The 23,834-nt window shown below is 49.3% G+C and overlaps 1 protein-coding gene across 1 annotated transcript in view; it reads left to right on the top strand.

Annotated features, from left to right (window-relative positions):
* The first annotated feature begins 4,539 nt into the window (after positions 1–4,539).
* Positions 4,540–23,834, top strand: part of LOC125442557 — a 53,066-nt gene continuing 33,771 nt past the window's right edge. Inside the window, exon 1 of the mRNA XM_048513990.1 lies at positions 4,540–4,791. Coding sequence (XP_048369947.1) covers positions 4,705–4,791 — 87 coding nt within the window. The 5' untranslated portion in view covers positions 4,540–4,704. The remainder of the gene's footprint in view (positions 4,792–23,834) is intronic.

The following is a 23,834-nucleotide window of genomic DNA, read 5'->3' on the forward strand; positions in this document are numbered from 1 at the left end:
TACAATCAGGTTATTTTTTTTCAGTGGCAGTCCTTGAAAGGAAACTCTGCTGGGAAGATCTGAGTTTCATTGAGGGGGCCATTTGAGCATCTTCTGTGGAGATGACAGCTGGCGGCCTAGTTCAGACAGTCCTCCTGTGAATGCAGGGGGAAGCACAGGGTCTCCAATAGGCTTTTTACATACACATGAGCCATCAAACTGCAACTGACTTATGGCAACCCCAGCAAGGGGCTTTCAAGGCAAATGACAAGAAGGTGTGACTGGCCATTGCCTTCCCCTGCAGAGTCCTCCTTGGTGGTCTCCCTTCCAAGTACTGACCCCACTTAGCTTCTGAGATGGGTGCTCGACAAGGATCTATGGCTACCAATCTTGATCCTCTTTGATCTGAGATTGCAAATGCCTTAGCAGACCAGATGCTCAGGAGCAGCAGCAGAAGAAGGCCATTGCTTTCACTTCCTGCATGTGAGCTCCCAAAGGCACCTGGTGGCCACTGCGAGTAGCAGAGTGCTGGACTAGATGGACTCTGGTCTGATCCAGCAGGCTGTTTCTTATGTTCTTATCTGACAGGATCGGGCTATATACCATGCCATCTTCCCTCCTATCAGATTTTTTTACAAAAGGTTTTTTTTTTAAAGATATGATGCTGGGAAATTCGTGGGCTGGATCCTCACAACATTTTAGACACGCTAATGGAACCCCTATGTTCAGAATGGGATGACCCAGAAAGGGGTGGAGACTGAAAGAAGCAGGAGGCTGCAGAAATCATGAGGTTGGAGGAAGCCAGGCTATCAGGCTGGGGGACCTGGATAGATTATTATAAGCTCTTAGCACCTTGTTAAGGGCACTATGTGTGTAATTGGTGAGAGTTCTTTCGGGGACTTTCATCATCTCAAAACCCAGTACACCAAGCCCAGCCTGGAGTTTTCATGAGCCGCCCACTTGCAGGAAGAAATGGACTTGGCATTATCGGACATTAGAAATGAAACTTAAACAGGACCTTGAATTGTTATGTTAATTGTTAATACTTGGAGGTTGGCAAACCCACCCAAAGCTGCCAGGTATACGCACAGCTACACTTCTCTTTCAGAATGGCCCAGCTAAGCTGCACAGTTCCTCCTTCCACCCTTGAGCTCTTTAAAGGTTTTTTTATTATTATTTCCTTACTGAGTTGCATTGTATGGCTGGAGAAAAGAAAGAAAATAAGCCCTCTACAGGGGGCTGTTGTAGCATGTGTCACACACACACACACATGCGCACACAGTACACAGGCATGACAAAGAAGAGTTGCGGGGACTGAGGCAGAGCAAGCTCCCCAGGAAAAAGGTAATTGAAAGCAGTTTCCAATTCACTTGTGTTTCCACTCCCCTGTCTGAAAACAGCCACTATTATTAGTTCTAAAACATAGGTGTCAAACTCGTGGCCCTCCAGGTGTCAAACTCGTGGCCCTCCAGATGTTATGGATTACAGTTCCCATCATCCTCTGCCAACATCATGCTGGCAGGGGATTATGGGAACTGTAGTCCATAACATCTGGAGAGCCACGAGTTTGACACCTGTGTTCTAAAATGAAGACGAGGAGGAGTTTTGATTTATACCCCACTTTTCTGTACCTTTAAGGAGTCTCAAAGTGGCTGACAAACTCCTTTCCCTTCCTCTCCCCACAACGGACACCTTGTGAGTAGGTGGGCCTGAGAGGGTTCTGAGATAACTGTGACTATTCCAAGATCACCCAGCAGGCTTCATGTGGAGTCCACCTGGCCCCACCCACTGTCTAAAAAACTCTTGGTGGGCACCAGGAAACATAGGGGGGGGGATTCCACGGTGCCTACGGGCACCACATTGGGTACCCTCGTAACAGAGCGTTAAGGGTGTATGAATTCCACCGAAGCAGCAAATGAAAAGCAACGTCAAAAAACAATAACCAACTGGAGGGAGAGTTTCAGTTCACCCGTAATGGGTACCCTGGGGTTGGGGTGGGTACCCTGAAGTCGAAATGTGACATCTTGCCCCATCTTCCATTATTGTCGTACCGAGGGCTGGAGTGATGTAATGATTAAGAAGTCCAGGCCTGGAATCATACGGAAGCCCTGGTCTCAGTGCGGAACAGCGAGATCAAGCAGGCCTTCAACACAATTGTTTCTGAGCATCCTTGTCCAGCCTGTAGAGCCCTTCAGCCCCCTGGACAATGAAACAGGAAGGGCGACAGAGCACAGGTGGTTGAAAGTTCACTGCAGATCTGACTGGACGCTGGTTAGGGCCCCCACGCCTCCCATGCGCCAACTCAGCTTGTCCGAGCTGGGTCGGCATGGGGGGGGAGGGGATGGTGCCCGTGGGAGGTGCAAAATCCCTCTGATGAGCCTAGTCGGCATGGCCCCCCCACCCCCCGCAAAATTGGGCACCATTGCCACAGGCACCATTTTCCTCCTCTACACCTCTGCCTAACTGGCTTGGGTCCCACGAATCTGAAGCAGCACCTGTGCTCATATGAACATACCTGAGCACTGAAGTTGAGCAGTGGGGCTCTCCTGGTAGTCCCTTCCTCCACTGATGTGTGGGGGAAGGGAGTACGAGGGGTGGGCTTTCTCCATGGTCGATCCCAGACTATGGAACAGCCTCCCTGTGGAAATTTTCCAGGCGCCAACACTTCATGGATTTTGGCATCTGGCGAAGACTTTCCTATTCACCCAGGCCTTTGGCTTATGACCCCCTGATGCCCCATCTGGAGGCTGTCAGTCTGGGTTGGGGAAGGGTATGTGGGTGGGTACTAGTATAGTTTTATGATTGTTTTATATGTTGATGTTTTTACAGTTGTTTTTACAGATGTTTTAACTTTTGCCTTCAAATTGTTACAGTCACTTAAATTCCCACAAACTAAGGACCCACCAGAATAGGTGTTCAGTTTTCTGTTTGGCTCTCTAGTTAAAGTGATAAGAAAACCTTAATTTCTGTCCTCAATTAAAGTAATAAGAAAACCTTAATTTCTGTCCCCCAAACACTTAACTCTAAGACAATGTCTCCTCTACAGTGTCTATCTCACACGGTGCTTATCAGAGAAGGACTTGTGACGTTCCTCCAGGAAGGCCACTCCTTTCCCTCTTTAAAAACCTAACAACCTTCAGGAGCTACACTGCCACATATTGGGGTGGGTGGGTTCTCCTCAGAGAAAATCAACGAAGCCACCAGTGTGGTTAATGAGTGTGGTTAACAATGAAGCCACCAGTATGGTTAATGAGTTATGGTTAACTCCACGACATTGGCACAGATTCCCTAACTTAAATCTATCCTTGCTGGGATTTAATCAGAGAACTGGCCCTCAGCCTCCAGAGAATGGAGCTACAACAGAACACCGTAATCAGTTCTGTCCCCAAAACTCTGTGCTCGGGCTAAGAATGCTCTGCAGTTCTCTATAGCCAATCATGTGAAGTTCCATGTTAACCCTTGTGCTCTCAACATTCTACTGCCTGAAGGCACCTAAGTGTCTGTATACGTTACGTATGCCACCATAGGTAGGTCGTTGGGAAAGACCTCTTTTCTACCCTAGATCATGGAGGGGAGATTTATTGCTTATCAAAAACCGATTTCCATGATCCAAGAGTCTGTCATGGGATAAATGATCTTACATTCACACCCTCACTTCCAGACACCAGTCCCTTACTTCCACTCCATTCTTTCTGGGCACTGTGGTAGAACTCGGACCCGGGACCACCACTACTATACAGCTCCTAGTTCACTGCAGTTCAGCATACACTGGGGAGACTCCACGTTGGGCTTGGAGGGTGACGGTACTGGGCCTCTAAGGAAGGTTTACCAAAATTAAATAATTTCAGGTGGGGGGCAGATGATGTTGCTTCTCAGTCAAGACCAAGATTCAAGTTCAATAACCCTTTAAAGAAGAAAGAGATTTCCAGGGGGTAATCTTTTGAGAGTCAAAGCCTCCCTTCGTCAGATACAAGTAAGAATGGGGATCCCTGAGCCCAGATATTTCAGTCAGAGGGTGGAAGGGTGGTGTAGTGGTTAAGTGCAGGTGGATTCCAATCTGGAGAACCAGGTTTGATTCCCCACTCCTCCACCTGAGTGTCGGAGGCTTATCTGGTGAACCAGATGTGTTTCCGCACTCCTACATTCCTGCTGAGTGACCTTGGGCTAGTCACAGTTCTTCAGAGCCCTCTCAGCCTCACCTACCTCACCAAGTGTCAGTTGTGGGAAGGGAAGAGGAGCTTGTAAGCCACCTTGAGTCTCCTTACAGGAGGGAAAGGTGGGGTATAGATCCAAACTCTTCTTCTTTCTACCCCCCCTCCCCCAGCCCATTCCATTCATTTCTCCCATTGCCCACAGCTCCCTTTTGCAAAAATCTCCTTGGGGTGCAAGCTGAAGACTGAAAAGCCCCCCCCCCCCTTGCCTGCTTCTCCATCTCCTCTGTAGCAGGTGATTCACTGGAGGTGGGGGGGGGGAGCGAAGAGAAATACGATGGGGGGGGGACGGAGAGCAGGAGGAGGGAGTGGAAGAGGAGGAGGAGGAGGTGGTGGGGGGAAAGGGAGAGGGAAAAGGAAGGCGAAGGAGCGGAGGGCCAGAGTCGGGGCGAGGAAGGTATTGGCAACAGCTGCCTTCGCTCCCCTCTCCCAACGCACAAAAACACCCAGCCGGGGGGAGGACGAAGAGTCCGGGAGCTGCAACAGCAGGATCGACCCCCCCGCCCAGCCCAGCATGGACAAAACTCTCCCCTTGGCCAGGAGACCCGGCTGGCTGCATCTGTTGACAGCGGCTTTCTGCTTCTGGGGGGCAGAAGGAAAGGTAACCCAGGGACCCCCCGCCCCATCCTTCCTCCTATACCTGCTCTGTGCTTTGCGCCCCCCTCCCGGAGAGATCCTCCAGCACCAGCCCCGGATGCCTGGCCGTACCTGGGAGGAGGGGGGTGGAATACCTCAACGTGGGGAGGGGGTTTGTTTGGGTTGGTTCGGCGTGTCCAGACATGTCAGGATGTTTTTGTTTTTCCAGGGGTTTGGCGGGGCTCGAGAGGAAGAAGGAACGCTTTGATTTGCAAATTGCGCCCATGTGTTAAAAAAAGGAGGGGGGGTGGAAAAGTGGGAGGCGGCTTGGAGCCTTTCATGTCGGGTCGAGAGGGGGGTGTTTATTATAGGGAGGGGGGAGAAATGCGAAGAGCTTTCCTCGGAGCGCCTGGTTTGCCTTTTGTTGAAAGGGGGGGGGGAAGAGGAGAGATGGGGGGGGGGGCGGGAAACGTGTGTGGGTTTCCCCCCTTCTGTTCCGTGTCTAATTTGCACTCCTGCCCCGTTTGCCTTGTAATTAAGGTGGATTCCGCACAGCATATTTGTAACGAGCTACTTGCAATCGTTGTGCATGAACTCGGTTTCCCGATTGCAACTCATTACAAATGTGCTGTGCGGAATCCACTTGAAGTTGCCACGATCTGGACCGCAGCCGATCGGACACGCCTCGCATGGGCCCGAGCTCGATTGACTATGGGGACGGCGGGGGCGGGGGGCGGGGAGAGTAAAGAGGGAGAGAAATCGATGGAATCCCGGTAGCTAGCTAGTCCTGCAACTGATCCAGGAATAAGGCTCTAACTCCCCCCTTCAGAGACTTAAACCGGTCTTGGTGTGAGCCCTCTTTTTCCTCTGGTCAAATAGGGTTGTCAGGTTTTTCTGCTTTTCCCAAAACTGAAGCACCTGTTTAAGTTGAGCGTGGGCCGGAGGAAAGATTCTTCTTTCCGATCACTTTCAGCCCTTTTAGGAAACCGTGATGTGTCTCCAGCCAAAAGCATCTTGTTCTTTGTTGTAGGTTTTTTTAGAGGCCATAAAAGGCAAATGTCATGCGCTGAGTAAATGCTTTGGGGCAGGCTGAAATGTCAAGCTGTTGAAATAAGGTTACAGCCTTCAGTGTCCTGCCCCTTTACGCCAGAATCCTGTTCCCCAGAGTGATGCATAGGTGTCAAACTCGCGGCCCTCCAGATGTTATCGACTGTTCCCATCATCCCCTGCCAGCTCATGCTCATAACAACTGGATGGCAGCGAGTTTGAGCTTCCAAGAAGCCCACAAGCTAGGTATTAAGGACACATACCCCTCCCCCCCGCCCCCAGCATCTGGTATTCAGAGGAAAATAACCTTTGAAGCCCAGGGGTTACCTACACAAGCTAACAGCCACTATAACTTCTATTCATTAGTTTAGTCTGCTTGTAAAATTTCCCAAACCCATGACTATCAAATCTTGTGGGTGGGAGTTCCATACCTTAATTGTACAGGAATCCGGAAGCACCTTAAATACTTCACAACTCCTGTGCTGTCTTGATACAATGGAGTAACACAGATATACAACGGGGATGAATGGATTGTGTGTACTGAGGAGTTTATTTTGTTTCGCCTGTATCTATCACCCATCAGTTTCATTGGGTGACCCCCGAGATCTCCTGTCATGGGAGTGGAATGGGAAAATTCTTTCTATTTTCTCTCCACATCAGGCTTAATTTCACAAATTGTTGTGCTATGTTGTGTGAATCCCTTTCCTCCTCATTACAGTCCCAATTATACCAATTAGCAGTTACAGCTGCTTCACAAGGCATGTGATAGAGATACCAAGAAAATGAAACTTTTCCACAAGGTAAGCAGAAAGCAAAGCTTCAACTCCTTTGTTTCTGAATTGGCAGTCAGCAGCTAACAGACACAGGAGCAGTAACAGTAGAAAAGATGGCAACCTTCTCTATCGTTTGTTAAAGGCAACAACAAACTGTCAAGGAGAGTTGTGTGTCTCCCTTCTGATAGCCAGCGTGGTATAGTGTGAGCTGTTCAACTTGACCCTCCAGATGTTCATGGACTACAATTCCTATCAACTCCTGGTATAATGGATAGAGTAGCAGAGTAGGATGTTGTGAGATGTGGGTTCAGATCCTAACTTCATGGAAGCTCGCTGGGCCTGCCTCAAACTTTCAGCCTGGCCTGCCTCACAGGGTGGTTGTTGTGAGAAAATGGAACAGGGGAGACTAATGTTCTAAGCACTTGGGGGTGCTACTGGGGAGAAAACGGGGATATAAATAAATAAATGCCAAAAATGCATAGGTTCCTAAATGCTCAGGCACATTCTATTTATGAATAATATTTCTACCCAGCATGGCCAGTTAAAGACCCACAAGGAGGCTGTACAATGGAAATACTTCCAGGAACCAAAGTTAGCCACATTATCATAAAATTGAAAGAGACCCCCAGGGCCATCAAGTCCAACCCCCTGCAATGCAGGAACACATAATCAAAGCACTCCTGACAGATGGCCAGAGGCGGAGCAAAGGGGAACAGCAACCAGGGCGCGCGTGGGCCCTGCATCCCGCCTCGGAACGCCACGCCATGCCCCCTCCGTGGCCTGGCCATGTCCCCTCCACTGCTCCACCCGGGGCATTGCTCCCCACTCGGCCCTGTTGGTGCTACGCCACTGCAGATGGCTATCCAGCCTCTCCAGTCCAAAGAAGGAGACTCCTCCACACATTCCACTGTCAAACAGCCCTTAATGTCAGGAAGTTTTTCCTGATGTTTAGGTGGAATCTCTTTTCCTTCACCTTGAACCCATTCCTCCTGGTCCTAGCATCTGCAGCAGCAGAAAACAAGCTCCATTAGAGACCCATATGTTAAAGGTACAGGACTGTTTTGCTGGCCACCAATTCAGTTGTTGAATGAAGACCATACCATTAAAGGATCTCAGCTATACCTTGCTCCACATAAAGACCTAAGTAAAATTGTTACTTCATTTGTCATTTCCTCCTCCTTCCCCCTCACACGCTCTTATGTCTCCCACTCATCACATCCTGGTCCAGACTAGATGATGAATGGGGGGCTCATGGGGGAGGGAGGAGGGAATGGTGGATGAAGTTACAATTTAACTTAGGTCTTTATGTGGAACAGGGTATAGCAGAGTAAGGAAAGGCTCTTAGAGATCCAGAGTAGACAATGCAGAACCATTGGTGTGATTAGGGGTAAAATAACTTCCTGGCATTCCAGGATGCCTTTAAAGAGATGTACACGCCCCTTCCTCCTGTACATGTTCTCCAGACTCCTCCTGACTCGAACAAAAAGTCCACCTGGCGTAGCATCCTGTTTCCCATGGCTGGCCAATGGAAGACCAGTGTGGTGTGGGTAACATGTCTGACTAGGCTCTCCGGTTCAAATTTTCATGCTGATGTGGTTGACCCACGCTCTCCTGCAGCCTACTCTCCTGCAGCCTAAACTACCTCACCGGGTGACTCTAATGGTAATAAAACAGAGGACAGGAGAGTGATGTTGTAAGCTGTTCTGGGTCCCCCGTTAGTGAGAAAAGTGGAGTATACATATATAAATAAGTATAAGCCCATTGGAAAGTCCATCCCTGCTGTGGTTTGCTAGAAACTCGTATTCAGATACAAGGCCAGGAAAATTATTCGTATAAATTGACAGGCGAGACTAATCTGCTCCTAAAGCTGTCTGACCCCAACCACAGCTTCTAACAATGAGTTCCAGAAGATAATTATTTTATTTAGATATTACACTCTGGTTTTCTTCCCCAATGAAGTCCTGAAACAGCTTACAATGATGCAGTTCTCTCCTCCAGAGCTACACTCCAAGGTAAGTTAGACTGAAATAAAACGACTGGCCCAAAATCTCCTAAGGATTCGATAACACAGTAGGGATCTGTAGCTAGGTTTCCCAGGCTCAAGTCCCGCATTCCACACACTGCTCCGTGCCGGCTTTGAGCATTCTACAGAGAAGTATTTCCTTGTCTGTTCTGTATCTACTGCCCATTGGGTTCCCCAAAATCTCACATTTCAAAATGGTTCTTTGGTATCCACTTTCCTTCCCCGATGTCTTCTATGACAACAAATACTTCTTGAACACCAAGTGAGTCTTACTGGCTGAGACCAAATTATTTATTTTGCTTTGTTCATAGTCCTCCCCTGCTTCCCACGCCAAGTTTCTCACTGATACTCAAGGCACATTACAAAATACAGAAAACAAGCAGACACCACAAGATTTCCAATGAACAATTCAATTGTATGTAATTCTGTTGGCAAACAGAAATGCAATAGTACTAGAACGGAAAAGGTAAAAAAATGATACAAACTGGAAAACCTATGGCGTGACTAATCATAATGCAGAAAACAGATTACAAAGAAATAATGCATTAAAAGGAAGGTGATGTGTACAATAAAGATTGAATCAGACTGCAATCCTGTTCCCTTACAAAAGAGTCCTCCTGAGCTGTTCCATTAGGCAGTGGAAAGTGTTGCCAAATGCCATTATACAACTGACTTGTGTCACAGCGCACTGTTGACCCTGTAGGATTTTCAAGGCTAGAGATGTTTGGAGGTGGTTTGTCATTGCTTGCCTGGGTGACCTGAGAGAGTTCTGAGAGAACTGTTGACTGTTTCAAGGTCACCCAGAAGGCTTCATGTGGAAGAGTGGGGAATCACACCCAGACCTCCAGAATAGAGTCTGTTTCTCTGAACCACTACACCATTCTTGGCTGTACATTATTCTACAGTTCTAACCCCTTTATACAAATTTCCTCCTGAACATTTCTGTGAGGGCCTTCCTCTAACCCAACAACCTGTTTCCCAGTGGCCACCGGATCTAGGATTGGCAGCTGTAGCTGGCCACCTGGCAGGAGAATTTGGGAGGGCAGGAACAATCTCTTGGGTGTTCAAGAAGTCAATGCATGACTTCATTCCCAGGGCAAAACTGGAAATCATTGGGTGGCTGCTCTAGGATTCATGGAAAACTCTACGGTGTTGCCACTTCAGGTTCGATCTCAGTGTGATGCTGAAGAGCCCTCTTCATTTTTTTTCTTTGCTGGCTTATCAAGCAGCAGTGGGGAACAGTGGGGCCCAAACTGGGAGGTGGCCCACTGTCCCTGAAAACTTGTTCCCCCAACCAGATCTCACCTGGAAGCCACTAAAAAGGGCATGGAGGCAACACCCTTCCCCTACTTTGCCCCACAAAGCCACTATCACTCAGAGGTGCCCTTCATATCCAGCCTTCATGGCTACTGATACCCATATTGTCCATAGATTTGTCCACACTATAAATCCTCTTTTAAAACTACCTAACCTAGTGACTGTTACAACACCTGACCGGAACCAGAAGTGGCGTGACCTCTGGCCAATCACTCTTCCTTTCTCGCTCAGCCTAACCTAAATCACAAGATTACTGTGAGAATAACATGGAAAGGGGAAAACTATGTATGCCATGTTGGGCAGAATGAAAATGCAATATAACCTTGTGACAAGTGTATTCCTGTTGGAAAACAGCTGTCTAGTTACCTAGGTTGCATAGGACTGGGCTGTAAAACCTATGAATTCTGGGTCTATAGGGAAATTACAGCCTAATTCTGCACATGTTTACTCCAAGTTTACACTGAGTTCAGTAATGCTTATGTGTATATCATTAGAGCCTTAGTACAGCTTTAATTTGGCTTAGAATTATGTTTTCCTTATTGCAAATGTGCTGGTAGCAATCAGCTGCGTAATGACATGGTGACAGTCAAGAGCAAGATTCCAATGATAAATGAACGGTTGCTAAAGTAAGTTATTAATGCTGCTGAGTTCTGTTTTATCAGTAGAGTAATTAACAGCTGATTAAATAGAAAGTTTAAATGAACGTGACAAATTGTATAAGAACTCAGTGGTGTAGTAAGTAGGCCAAAGTGAGATGGCTTTCAGATGCCATGCAAACAATGTGTTCAATCTTGAAATTTAAACAGGAGGAACATATTATCCTAGCATGTTTCACATGGCTCTGTGTTATGACATTTGAAAGGTGTTGGTATTCTGTTCTGTGGTTTGAATTTTTTTAAAAGCCGTGTCTTATCATGTTCTCACTGGCCTCTTCTGGACAAAGACTAGTTAGGAAAATTGCTCACATGCTGCTGCTAGCAGGTTAATTTGTGAAATGAAAGGTGTCTAGTTTCTGAACAAGAGGTTCTGATGAAAGTACAAAGTACAGGTCTCAGAGGAAGGGGCGGTGGGGTTAAAATCCCAAGCTCACTGGCTAAATTATAAGATTGTATTTAATTTGTTGATTTAAATTAGCCTAAAACAGCAGGTTTTGATCAATCTCCCTATAGTTGCCCTTTCCCCATTGCAGGGGTTAGGGGCACGGTGCCCCACACAATCTGAAAAACCGCATAAAGTTCGAGAAGCAAAGTTCCCAGTGAGATGTCATTTGGGAGACTGCCATAAACATGCCTTGAACAGCAGTTCTTTTACTAGAAATGCAATTTAAAGAAAAAAAAACTGTGTAGCTGTTCATTTATTTTATTAAACAGTTACGTCATTAAAATTATCTTTTACAGTACTTTCTCCCGCTGACTGGCGATATATTGAAACTGTCATCGGGAAAGCTGTGGAAGGGACAACTAGTTTTTGATAATGTAGTCGAGCCACGTGGTCAAGCATAGAGCGCAGGCGAGACGCCGGAGATATTTATCTGGTGGAGTGTTCCTAGCCGAATCTCCCAGCCAAGTGCTGGTTCCTGGCACCTTTATTGTTATTCTATCCAGTGTGGGAGGGGAGGAGCGGGGGGGAGTTCAGGAGGCGGGGAGGTCGGAGATCATCATGTGATGCATGATCTCACCTGGCTACGATCTTGAGGAGGAGGCGTGGCGTGAGCCTAATCCTCACCTGGGGGCAAGACCATTGTCCCTGGCCCGGTGACTGAGCCAGACAGTTCATGACCCGTGACTCATCACGGGGTTGAGGAGTGGAGGAGTGCGGTCACGCACCAGAAGGCCGATAGGGTCCGTTGGTGTACCAACGTTCTACCACGGTGCGGCTGGGGCAGCAGTGCGTTACTACATCTCCTCCTTTTTTACATTTTAGAAGGGGGGGGGACCCGAAATGCTAGGGGGTGATTTAAAGGACGCTTGTCTCCTCCTTGATCTGGTCAAGCTGACCCGAGGCTGCTTGTGTAACATTAGAACTTGGTTGCGGGTAAGGGGAAATTCGAGGGGCTTCTTACACACGTTACAGGCAATATTAGACACACACTGAGCTAAACTAAGATCCGGGATAGCAGAGGCATACAATTAAACCAATGCAGAGCTGCACAATAGCACTCAACCATCCTCCCGGCAGCCAGCTCCAGAGGGCTAACCACCAATGGGGCAAAACATCATATTTCAGATTAGATACAACTTCTTGCAGCTCCGCATTACTTTCCTTATGAATCCAATTGGGAATTATCAGAAAGATTAAAACAACACATATTATGTACATTCTCACAACCTTGGTGATGTAATAGCAATACGTAATCAATAGCTGACACGATTATCTAGAATTAAGCTTGTGAAGAAGTTCCACCTGCTGCTCGGAGGCCAGAGCATCCAGAGCAATGGAGGTAGAGAGTTGATGGACTTAAAGGGCACAGGCCAGCCCGGCCAATGGTCTTGCCAGCGTTGTAAGCGAGTCCGGGAACTCCCACTAGGGAGATGGGCGCAGGGAGGCGGGCACTCCGCTTGAGGAGGGCAACCACTCACGCTCGGCGGGGAGGGTCGAGGGCAGCCGAGAGGCGGTGGAGCGGCGCCAGACTCCTGAGGTGGAGCCTGAGGCAGGACGCGATGGTGAGGCTTAACTAAGGCAACAAGAGAGTCCCGGCAGAGAGCCGAGCAGGGATGTAGTTGAAAGTTCTCTCCCCATAGAGGTCCAGAACCAACCCTTTGGGAGCAAGATGTTCCTGTACTGGCGGGGAATGTCCTCCGATGCGTGTGCAGTTCCAGCTGGCCGAACCCGGTGGAATGGGCCGAATTAGGTTCCGACTCGTCTCGTCAAGCGCCCGAGATCGCAGGCTGGAGTGTTGGACTTCGTGATTATGACAGTCTTGGTGACAAAGGGAGAGCGCCCGGCGGGAAGGGGTTTGGGCCGGCGGGTCCCCAGTCAAGTAACTCATAAATTTACTCTGATGGACGAAGCTATTCATAAAGGGGCTTAAGCCAGATTCCGCTAGGGAAGTCTCCAGGGCTTTGCAAGCGGGGGAGCAGGCAGGAGCTTAGCAGGCTCCCCCACGACTCCTAGGAGCTACTGGCCCAGGCAAGAAAGATGAAGACGTTGGCTGACGGCAAACTGCTCCCAGATGGTTGGTCTGGTGAAAGCTTCGTCAGAGGGTGGCCGATTGCCATCGGTAAAGGCAGCAGAGCAGGCAAAGGGATGGTGGGCCGCCCGAGCTTGAGCACGATGATCGCATTCAAGAAGGCGGCACAGAGGGTTCTCGGGTGTCTCGGGGTGGCCTTGCTGGTGCAGCAGCTCTTGAGCTCTGGCTGGCCCGGTGCGCTTTGGCGCCCCCCTCCCAGGTCATTTGGGTCTTTGGGCATTGGCGTGGCCGTTTTCCTTGTTTGAGACAGCTGGGGCGGGATCGCTTTAGAAGAAGATGTGTTCCATCCTCGGGATGGGGTTAAGTTTCCTCCTGGCAGCCACCATTCCATGGTGGCCTGGCCTGTCAGCTGGCGAAGTCGGAGTCCCACAGGGACCTGTAGGAAGAAGCGACTGAAACACACCCCTTCCCCAGGTTATGGGGGAGGGCGGGTCCCGCCAGGCCTCGGTTCTAGAGCCGGATGGCCCGAGGAGATCAAGGCTCGAAGTTTTGTTTGAGTTGGGGTTTTAGGGGATTTAATATAAGAAGGCTTGCTTTGCAGCCTGCGTGGGGAGTTGCACAATACTGTGGCCACAAATCCTACTGGGGCCGCCTACTCCTCTTTTCTTTAATTGTTTGACAGGGAGTGGCGGGAGGCTGAGGGGTAGCCCTGGGTGGGGAATTAGCTTCAAGAAGCGTCATCAGAAGGCAGTCGCTGCAAGGCCGAGGGTCCAAAACCCCTCAGGGAGGGACCAGAAGGCGGTCCTGGGGGGATTGTGGGTATACATGCTTAATCAGCAACACAAAGGGGGGGGGGGCTTCTTGGGAAGCCTTTTGGGGATGGATGCAGGCCTCAGGGAGATGAAGCAATCAGGCGATTAGAGGCAGATTCCTCGACACACACAAAGAAAGGGGGGGGTTTCTTTGCAAGGGGAGTTACGCACGTTCTACAGTGATTGGCAGCTAATGCAGGGAAAGGCTGGAGTGGCCCTTGAGAATTTGTGATCGAATTATCTTTGGGAGATGCCATGCCGCTTGAAACCACTCCTTAAAGGAAGCTGGTTTGCCATAGCTGTCTTAGAAATAGATGATGGTGCTATGATACCAGCATCACCACTGGAAGCGCCAAACTGGTTTGTGGGTGAATTTAGTGCGGCAGCCTCACTTTTTTAAACTGGGGCCTGTCCTGGCAGTGCTGCGGTGATCAGGGGCCGGGCCAGATTTTTATCTAAGGGAGGGCCAGTCAGCCAATAGCCCTCCCACCTTTACTGGTCCGAAAAAACAGAAAGGAGAGGGAGGAAACTGGTTCCTTCTGGAAAGTAGAAAAGTGAATTTCCGGAAGGCACAATTGGGATCAATGATCTGTGATGGCTTTTACCCATCCCAGACCAAAAGTCGTTTTGACCTGACTCATAGGGTCCCTTCCCCAGAGACCAGCATGGATGTCTAAAGCGATGGAAGTGGGACTGTGACTGCCTTCGAAGTCCCGGGCTGTGGACCCGTGAGCCGAGGCCCGGGCAGCTCCCGTCACAGCGGTTTGTTTCCCCACCCCCCAGATGTGCGGGCAAAGCCTACGGTCGGCCACTGGTCAGAGCCACTTTCAGGCTGCCCTGATAGCCCAGTCATGCATCAGCGCCGGTGTCCACCAGGCCCTTAAACATCACATCCCTCTATGGCAGCCAGCTCCAGAGTAACGCAGGCGGGAGCTTCCAGATGGAGTGTTTCCCGCACCTTCGATAGTGAATTGCTGGCTGCGCGCCATGTTGGCTGCACCAGGGCTTGTCGCTGCTATTATATGGGTGTGTGACTGGCCCGGGCAGCGCGATGGGGCAGAGAGGATCCAGCTATCGCGCCGGCTGGTTCCGGTGGAGCAACTCCTGTGGGATGTTTGCCCAGACCTGGAGATCGATGGGTCCTTGGTGCGTGGAGTCCCGATCACTCTCGGGGGCCGATGAACAGTCCCTGTTCATGCAGAGGAGCCTTTGGCAGCACTAGCTTAATAGTCCCGGTAGGGATGGGCTGCGTCATACTGGGTTGGAGGCTGGCGAGAACCATCGTGAGGGGAACCTTTTAAAGCGCAGATGGGCTACAGGTGCATGCTTGGCTTGAGATGCCACGGGGAGGGTGGTTTTGGCAGGGGTCTTGGTGTTTGCGGGTCTGCTCTAGTACTCTCCTCCTGGCCTTGAATGGTCCCTGGGCTGGGAGGCATGCCGGGGGGAGTTTCCCGGCGGGCGAGTGGTTTCTCCAGTGGAAGCCTTTCTGGCATCGTGGAGCCACCCGAGGGTTTTAGGAGTGGCCTTCTCTCCTCCCTGGGGAGGGACCCTCCCTCCCATGTCGAGGATTGTACTTAGGCCCCCCCGGCCGGGCTGCCGCTGCACTCCCTCCCGAAGGTGTCCCTGACTACTGCAGCAGTTAAAACTTGAAATCCCCCCCCCTGGGGTTTGTCCCTGGTGGTGGAGAGTGCTCTTGGCCCGAGGGAGGAACGCAGCAGTGGCCGGAGGGATCCGATGTCCTGGCAAGCTTTTAAGCATGTCCCGGCCAGTTCAGGATCCTTGCCGGAGCTCCGTGATTGCTCTACTGGCACCTTCCAGTGGAGTGGCGTTCTCTTTAAGCGAAGCCTTTGAGGAGCTCATTCTGGGCCTCTTAGCTTATCTACCACCTGCCTTTTGAGCTTCCTGAAACCCTGTTCACAAACTTCGACATAGGGCTCCTTCTGGGGGTTTTGGCCAGGATGGTGGAGAGAAACTCTGGGTTGGCTGGCCCGGCGTGGGGACTTTGATAAAATGCCTTATAGGCTAGGCACTCAGAAGCGGCATCCGTAAGGGAATTGGCCCTCAGAGCAGGAACAATCTGATCGTTTAAGGGTTGGCGAAAGCATCAGAAACCATAAAGCTGAAGCGGCTGTGTAGAAACGCAGCGGCTACCGAGGCGGCTCCCTGTTGATACATTGCTAGGCCCGGAACTTCGCTTTCCCAGATCACAAATTATTGCAGGGCTCAGGAGCATCACGAAAGGTGGTTTTCCAGTCGTCCGGAACCATTAGGGTGATTCCTCCTTGATTGCCTCCCCTCAGCATGCACTGCAATGTAGGGGCTAGTGATTCCACTCGTCCGTATGAGCACTGCGAATTCGGTGAGGAATATTATAGCTCAAAGAGGCGGTATTTTCGACAACCCGTCCCGAACTCTGCCATCCTCCCCCATCGGTATCTGTGAAGTGGGCCGGGGCACAATGCGAGGATATCATGCAGTCGCTCTTCCGTCAGGGTTTCCTTCTTTAGCAGATCATTGATTAATGCAGCTTCTGGCGAAGGTGCTTTGAAACCCCGCTGGCCATTACACGTGCGCTTGGCCAGTCTGGCGGTAACTTCGGAAAAAAATTTGGCGAAGACAGGAGGGGCTGAGGGAGCATTTGAAAGGGCGGAGGCTACAGCAAGGCAGGGGGGCAGAAGGAGGACAGGCAAGTCCAATTTAAGCGGATAAGAGAAAATTCCGGGGTTGAAAGTGAAGGTGAAGAAGATCGAAGGGAGGCTGACCTACAGCAAAGGGGAGCCATGGGTCTGCAGGCTGATGGCGACATAACGTGTTCCCCTCCACACACGTCCAGTAACCCAGTGACATCGGTAGCGAGGAGCTCTATCTGAGCAGGCTCTGTGCCCAAGAGTGCCTGTTTTCCCAATCCTATAAGATTCAATGTCCCCCTCGGGGTACCATGGACACTAGAGCTTCGTCTCCTCAACCATTTTCGCAGCTCCCGCTACTCTTCTACGGGGACCCCTGCGCATTTAAGCTAGCAGCTTTCCAGGGTTCGTCAGCGTGCTTGTCACTTAAGCCCTGCTTTTGCAAGCTCCCATACTCACCGGTGTTCCGTCCGGACGAGAGTAAGTCGGGGTAGGACGCTGTGAAATTACTGGATGCGCCGATCCAGAGGACAGGCTGATGCCAAACGGTGGTCCCCTGGATGCGCCGATCCAGCCGGACTTCGGGTAATCGCTTGTGGCACTTTCCCAGGCTGACGGTGGAAGCAGGGTGGGAGGTTCGAGAGATTCCCGGGTTTCGGCACCAGCATGTAAGGTCCGAGCCACGTGGTCCAGCATACAAGAGAGCGCAGGCGAGACGCCAGGGAGATAACATCTGAGTGGAGATCGCCAGCGTAGCGAAGCCTTGAGGAGGTCCGGTGGTTCCTAGCGAGCTTTCTAATCTCCAGCGATGCATGGTTCCCTGGCACACTTTTATTGTTGTTATTCTATCGAGTGTAGGAGGGAGAGCAGAACGGGGGAGTTCGAGGAGAAGCGGAGGAGTCGGGGAGATCATCATGTGATGCATAGTCTCACCTGGCTCACGTCACCGGAGAGGAGAAGGAAGCGAATGGCGTCTGAGCCTAATCCTCACCTGGGGGCAAGACCATTGTCCCTGCGCCCGGTGACTGAGCGGACAGTTCATGACCCGTGACTCATGTCACGGGGGTTGAGTAAAGTGGGGGACAATTGCGGTCGACCAGAAGGCCCGTAGGTCCGCTTGAATTGTTACTTAGCGTTTCTACCACGGTGCTGCTGGGTCAGCAGTGCATTACTACAGATAAGAGTTCAGAGTAAAAGTGAGGTTTATATGAAAGAAAGAAATACATAAGAGCCCAAAGCCCATAATGCTAACCTTAGGGCTCTTCTCTCTGCAGTGGGCTCTCCTCGCATTTCTCTGTTTACATGCAAGGAGGTACTCACTCCTGCCATGGTGCTTTTTAGTTGAGAACTCTCCTGGGCCTGGTTCCCTTAACTCTGCCATCAACTAATCCTTAAAGGCACAGATCTCATTACAGATCTCAAGATTGCTGGCTTAGCCCTTTAAGCTGCACTTCTATTGATATTACTGTTCCAAAAATAACCCCCCCCCCCCACACACACAGACCAAATGAAAGAGGTAAAGCAATTCCATGGACCACAGGCTGCTAAAGAAGGGGGCTGTCCTAGAGCTGATATTCTCTCCTCCCCCTCCCTCCACACACCTACACACTTCCTACTGCTGCAACCACCAGAGGACAGAGAGGCCTGTTGTTTCCAAGCACTCTCTGTTATTATTATATCGATATCTTGATAAATCAATATGAGAATTAGAGGTTGGTGTGTTTTGGCTAAGCCGCTGTGAGTGAGCTTCTTTTCTGTGACTTGAAGCACCTGGCAACATGAAAGTGAGGGATGAGGGGGGAGGCGTGGATGGCAGTGCAAGAGAGTGAGAAGGCTGGCCATGGGCAAAGTGAAGATTTCTGGGGCAAAGCTGTGCTCACTGGAAAATATGTCCTGCTCTGGTGGCAAAGCAAATTAAAGTTGTGCTAGAAGTGGTCTCACTTGCAGCAGAGAGGATGGAAAGTGAAAGAGGTTGGAGAGTTGGATTCCCTGCCCTGAGCTTAGAGTTCCTGTTTGCCTGCTTATGGCAGGAAACTTCCAGATAATTTCTGCCCTAAACTGCTGATGCTCACCGGGTTGGTGGTCTTAAACCAGGCCAATGATAGGTGTTGGCTATTTAGTTGCCCTGGGAGAAAAATTAAGAACAAAAATAAGCCCTTGTCTACTTATGGGAAGATCTGATCATAGATTTCCTGGCGATTTCTAGAGCTATCCGGAAGTGATGAAATGTAGCTCTAGGAATCATTGGAAATGCTATGGTAAGATTACCCCTGGCCACACCCATATTTAAATACCTGTAAATAGTAAGGAAAACAGAAATTCAGCCTAGATACATGCAGCTGGCAAAGTTGTTTCCAAGAATTCCTCTCCCTTGCTAAAAATCTCATGACCCTCACCTTATTAAAACAAAAAATGACTCTCCTTGATCCTTTGAGCTCTGCCATGAAGTTCACTGTTGGGCCATTTCAGTTTTGTTTTGTTTTTTGCTTCCCTCCCTAGAAGACCAGGTTAAGGGGAGAGGAAATATAATTGGTTCTGCCCTTGAAGCAATTGAAAAATGTTGCCTTTTGTTTTTTCCGTGAAGGCCAGGATCACTCCCGAGCTCAGTGAAGTATTAAAAAATCCATCTCCCAAACAAAAGCCCTCAATTAGGAAAGAATGCTGCCTGATGAATAAAGTCTATGACATTTCAGTTATTAAGTCTGCAGAGTAACTGGCAACCGCTCTGGAATTACAGCTTGCTGTACTGAGGTCCCTTGCCAGATCAACCAACCAAATAATGCAAGTAGAATCCGTAAGAGAACAATGCAGCCAGACCGGCAGAATAGGTGCTTTGGAATGTCTCAGATGAAGTACTGTTGGTAGCCAATCAATCCTACCACAATTAGATTGGGGCAGGGGAAAAGAGGAGGAAAGAGGGGGCTGAAGACTTTATCAACTGTGTTCCATAGTTTACTGTACCAATAAAATTTATTGGAAAAACAATCATCTTTCTGGATCAAGGAATTATAATTTTATGATAGCTCAACGGAACCTCCATATACAGAAACAGCATACCTCTGAATACCAGCCGCAGTGGTTCCATCTAGAACAAGATCTGTTTCTCACAGAGGCCAACCAGTTGCCATGATGTTGCTCCCCGCACTGGTATTCAGAGGTTTTCTACCTCTGTATAGGGCAGTGGTGGTGAACCTATGGCACTCCAGATGTTCATGGACTACAATTCCCATCTGGAGTGCCATAGGTTCACCACCACAGGTATAGGGGCTTCCTTCTGTCAATGTGGTGAGGAGCAGCAGTGGCATAGGAGGTTAAGAGCTCATGTATCTAATCTGGAGGAACCAGGTTTGATTCCCAGCTCTGCCGCCTGAGATGTAGAGGCTTATCTGGGGAATTCAGATTAGCCTGTGCACTCCCACACACCAGCTGGGTGACCTTGGGCTAGTCACAGCTTCTCGGAGCTCTCTCAGCCCCACTTACCTCACAGGGTGTTTGTTGTGAGGGGGGAAGGGCAAGGAGATTGTCAGCCCCTTTGAGTCTCCTGCAGGAGAGAAAGAAGGGATATAAATCCAAACTCCTCCTCCTCCTCCTCTTCTCCTCCTCCTCCTCCTCCTCCTCCTCCTCTTTGATGAACTTCTCCTCCGTGAATCTGCGTAACCCCCTTTTAAAGTCATCTATCCTTGCGGCTACCACTACCTCCGCCAGAATTTGGAAGAACAACAAAGGTTTGGTCTCCTTGCCTAGCAAATTGAGCATCTGGATTGGCTAGGGATGCCAGGTTCCCACTGACAGTGAGCAATGTACCACAAAATGGCTTCTCTGGTGGTGATGGGAAGTCACAAAATGGCTGCCATGAAAGAGCAGGATTGACTGTTTGGTTTGGACGAGAATCATTTTGTTTTCAGATTCCAAAGATACAGGAGGGCTTGTTCCTTGCATGCCATTGGGAGAGGTTAGCAAGCTCAAGATTTAAGAGAGTCTTGTGTTTTCAGCCAGGCTTTGGACATATAGCTGTGACACACCTACTTGATTTGAACCCAGTGTGTCAGCTGATGACATAAAGCACCCTTTTCCTGTTACGTACCAGATTTTATTCCCAAATCCCAAGATGCAAGCAAAAGGCCAGGAAAAACGGAGGCAGGTGTCATGATGCCCGCAGGCAGCACACTGCGAATCACCGACGTACACTGTTCAAACTGTGACATGGAAGGAAACAAACTAAAGAGTGTTGCATATAACAGACAGAATGTGGGACACAGTTGGCTTCAGGAGCAGCAGAGCAAGCTGTAGAGAACACTTTGAGGGGAAAGGACATCTGCAATGATTTGGAATGATTTGGAAAAATAAACTGTTTACTCGTTAGGTCCCTACAACAACAAAACTTTGATCTTCCTTTCCTATAACCCCTGGGCCAGTGGGATTCTCCCTGCTGAGATCCGCAGTAAAAATGAAATTTACAAGCATTCTCCTTCCTTGCACTGAAAGTTCTGAATGTTTTTCTCCTGGACAATCTGCATGTTTTAAAGTCTGGCACAGGGCGGGGAAAGTTGGCTCTGGTTTCCTCTAGATAAAATAGTTTTTGAGTGCAGCTTCTGGCAAATGTTAGGAATTAGAAGACAGATTTTCAAAATACCGTATGCACTTTGACCTGATTTCTACTTTACCTGGTTGAATCTAAGAAGGCCTGGGTCTGGCCAGTGCCCAGGTGGGATGCCTCAGAGTTCTTATGCCCAGTTTGACCCAATTTGGAAGAGATGACTGCATCTTCCTCCCTCTACTCACCTGGTACCATCTGCCTTGCTTCTGATACCTTATGAATGTAAGGATTCACTGGGATATAGGCACTAAATCCCAGTTTGTTTAGTTCCAAATCACATGGTTGATTCCTGGATTGGATACCACACCGGCTCTTGTTTTCTAATTTTGAAGGGAGGAGCTGAGGCTCAGCGGTAGAGTATCTGCTTTCCACCCAGAGGGTTTTAGTTGAAAGGACTAGATAGTAGGTCCGTGGTGGCGAACCTTTGGCACTCCAGATGTTATGGACTACAATTCCCATTAGCCCCTGCCAGCATGGTCATTGGCCATTGGCCATGCTGGCAGGGGCTGATGGGGATTGTAGTCCATAACATCTGGAGTGCCAAAGGTTCGCCACCACTGTAGTAGGTGATCTGAAAGACCTTGGCTTGAGACCCTGGCTCGGAGAGTCACTGCCAATTTGGGTAGGCAGTATGACTTGATTTACTGATGTTTGGATTCAGTATAAGGCAGCTTCATGTGTTCATATATGTTTTCTCTGGCTGATTTCCGCATGGGCCAAAAACAGCGGTGTGAAAACAGTGTGAAAACAGTATAAACCCTTTTACACTGTTTTAAACCCTTTTACACCATTTTCACACCATTTTCACTCCTGTTTTTGGCCCATGCGGAATCAGCCTCTGTGTATGTCCTGTTATCTTCACATATATTGCTCTGGTGGTCTGGTAGTCAGGAAAGGCATACTAAATGGATGAGGAAAGAAGGCACAGTATTACTATACCATCACAGGTGGGCAAGAATCTAATTCATACTGGGATGTAACCAGTGGTGGGATTCAGCCGGTTCGCACCACTTCGACAGAACCGGTTGTTAAAATGGTGCTTGTAAACAACCAGTTGTTACATAGTAATAATAATAATAATAATAATCATAATCATAATAAAAATAAAATTTAGTATACTGCCCTATCCTCGAAGGGCTCAGGGCGGTATACAGATAAAACATCAGCTAAAAACATACATATAATTAAAACAACAGTCATATCTTAAAGCATCGCCCCGACACCCCATTTAAACCCTCCTAAATCGCGTAAATAATGGGTCCTGATGGGTAATTAGGGCCCATGGGGGTAAAGAGGAGGAGGCAGGGACACCCTCAGCGGCCGGTCTCTCCAAAGGCCCGGTGGAACAACTCAGTCTTACTGGCCCTGCGGAAATCCCCAAGGTCCCGCAGGGCCCGGACTGCTGGAGGGAGAGTGTTCCACCAGGCCGGGGCCAGAGCCGTGAAGGCCCTGGCTCGAGTGGAGGCCAGCCGCATCATTGAGGGACCAGGGATCTCCAGTAAATTGGCCTCTGCTGAACGCAGAGGTCGAGTTGGAACATATGGGGTAATGCGGTCCCGAAGGTACAAGGGTTTGAATCCCACCACTGGAGAGGAGACGTCTGAGGGGGGATATGATTGAAGTCTATAAAATTATGCATGGGGTAGAAAATGTTGACAGAGAGAAATTTTTCTCTCTTTCTCACAATACTAGAACCAGGGGGCATTCATTGAAAATCCTGGGGGGAAGAATTAGGACTAATAAAAGGAAACACTTCTTCACACAACGTGTGATTGGTGTTTGGAATATGCTGCCACAGGAGGTGGTTATGGCCACTAACCTAGATAGCTTTAAAAAGGGCTTGGACAGATTTATAGAGGAGAAGTCGATCTATGGCTACCAATCTTGATCCTCCTTGATCTCTCAGATTTGCAATGCGCTTAAGCAGACCAGGTGCTCAGGAGCAGCAGCAGCAGAAGGCCATTGCTTTCACCTCCTGCATGTGAGCTCCCAAAGGCACCTGGTGGGCCACTGCGAGTAGCAGAATGCTGGACTAGATGGACTCTGGTCTGATCCAGCAGGCTAGTTCTTATGTTCTTATGTTCTTATGATGTAACTATTTTCTGGAGTAGGGCTACCAGCCTCCAGGTGGCAACTTGAGATCTTCCACAGTTACAATTGATCTTCAGATAACAGAAGTCTGTCCACCTGGAGTAATGGCTCCTTTGGAAGGTGGACTCTATGGCATTATATCCTCCCCTCCCCATGCCCCACCCTCCCCAGGCTCCACCCACAAAATCTCCAGATATTTCCCAACCTGGATCTGGCAGCCCCTGGCAAGTCACTGAGATGAAGAGGGAACGTGCTGAGTGGGAACAAGTCCTCCTTCATTTCCTTGCATGCAACTAGGTTAGTTAGGAAACTGGTCGTCCTTAAGGCAGACAGGTGTATTACACCTGTATACTGCATAAATGCGAGCATGGTATGATAGCATGCTATGTTCCCTGGAGGGAAAGTAGAACCTGGAGCACATGTACAGCAATGATGTTTCAAAGAACTGTTTACGGTTTCCCCCCATAAGAGTCAACAGCGACTTGATATAAGTGAGAAGCATTTGGAGATACTCAGTGTGTGGATGCTAAAAACTGCTACAGGCGATCACAATATTCGGCAGGGAGCTGGTTTTCCCCGCCTTGCCTTGCCATTCTGTGCTTAGTTAAGTGCTACTACTGAGAGAAGAATAAAGCAGCTGTGGAAAATTGT

Source organism: Sphaerodactylus townsendi, linkage group LG13, assembly GCF_021028975.2.
Source record: "Sphaerodactylus townsendi isolate TG3544 linkage group LG13, MPM_Stown_v2.3, whole genome shotgun sequence".
Lineage (NCBI taxonomy): Eukaryota > Metazoa > Chordata > Lepidosauria > Squamata > Sphaerodactylidae > Sphaerodactylus > Sphaerodactylus townsendi.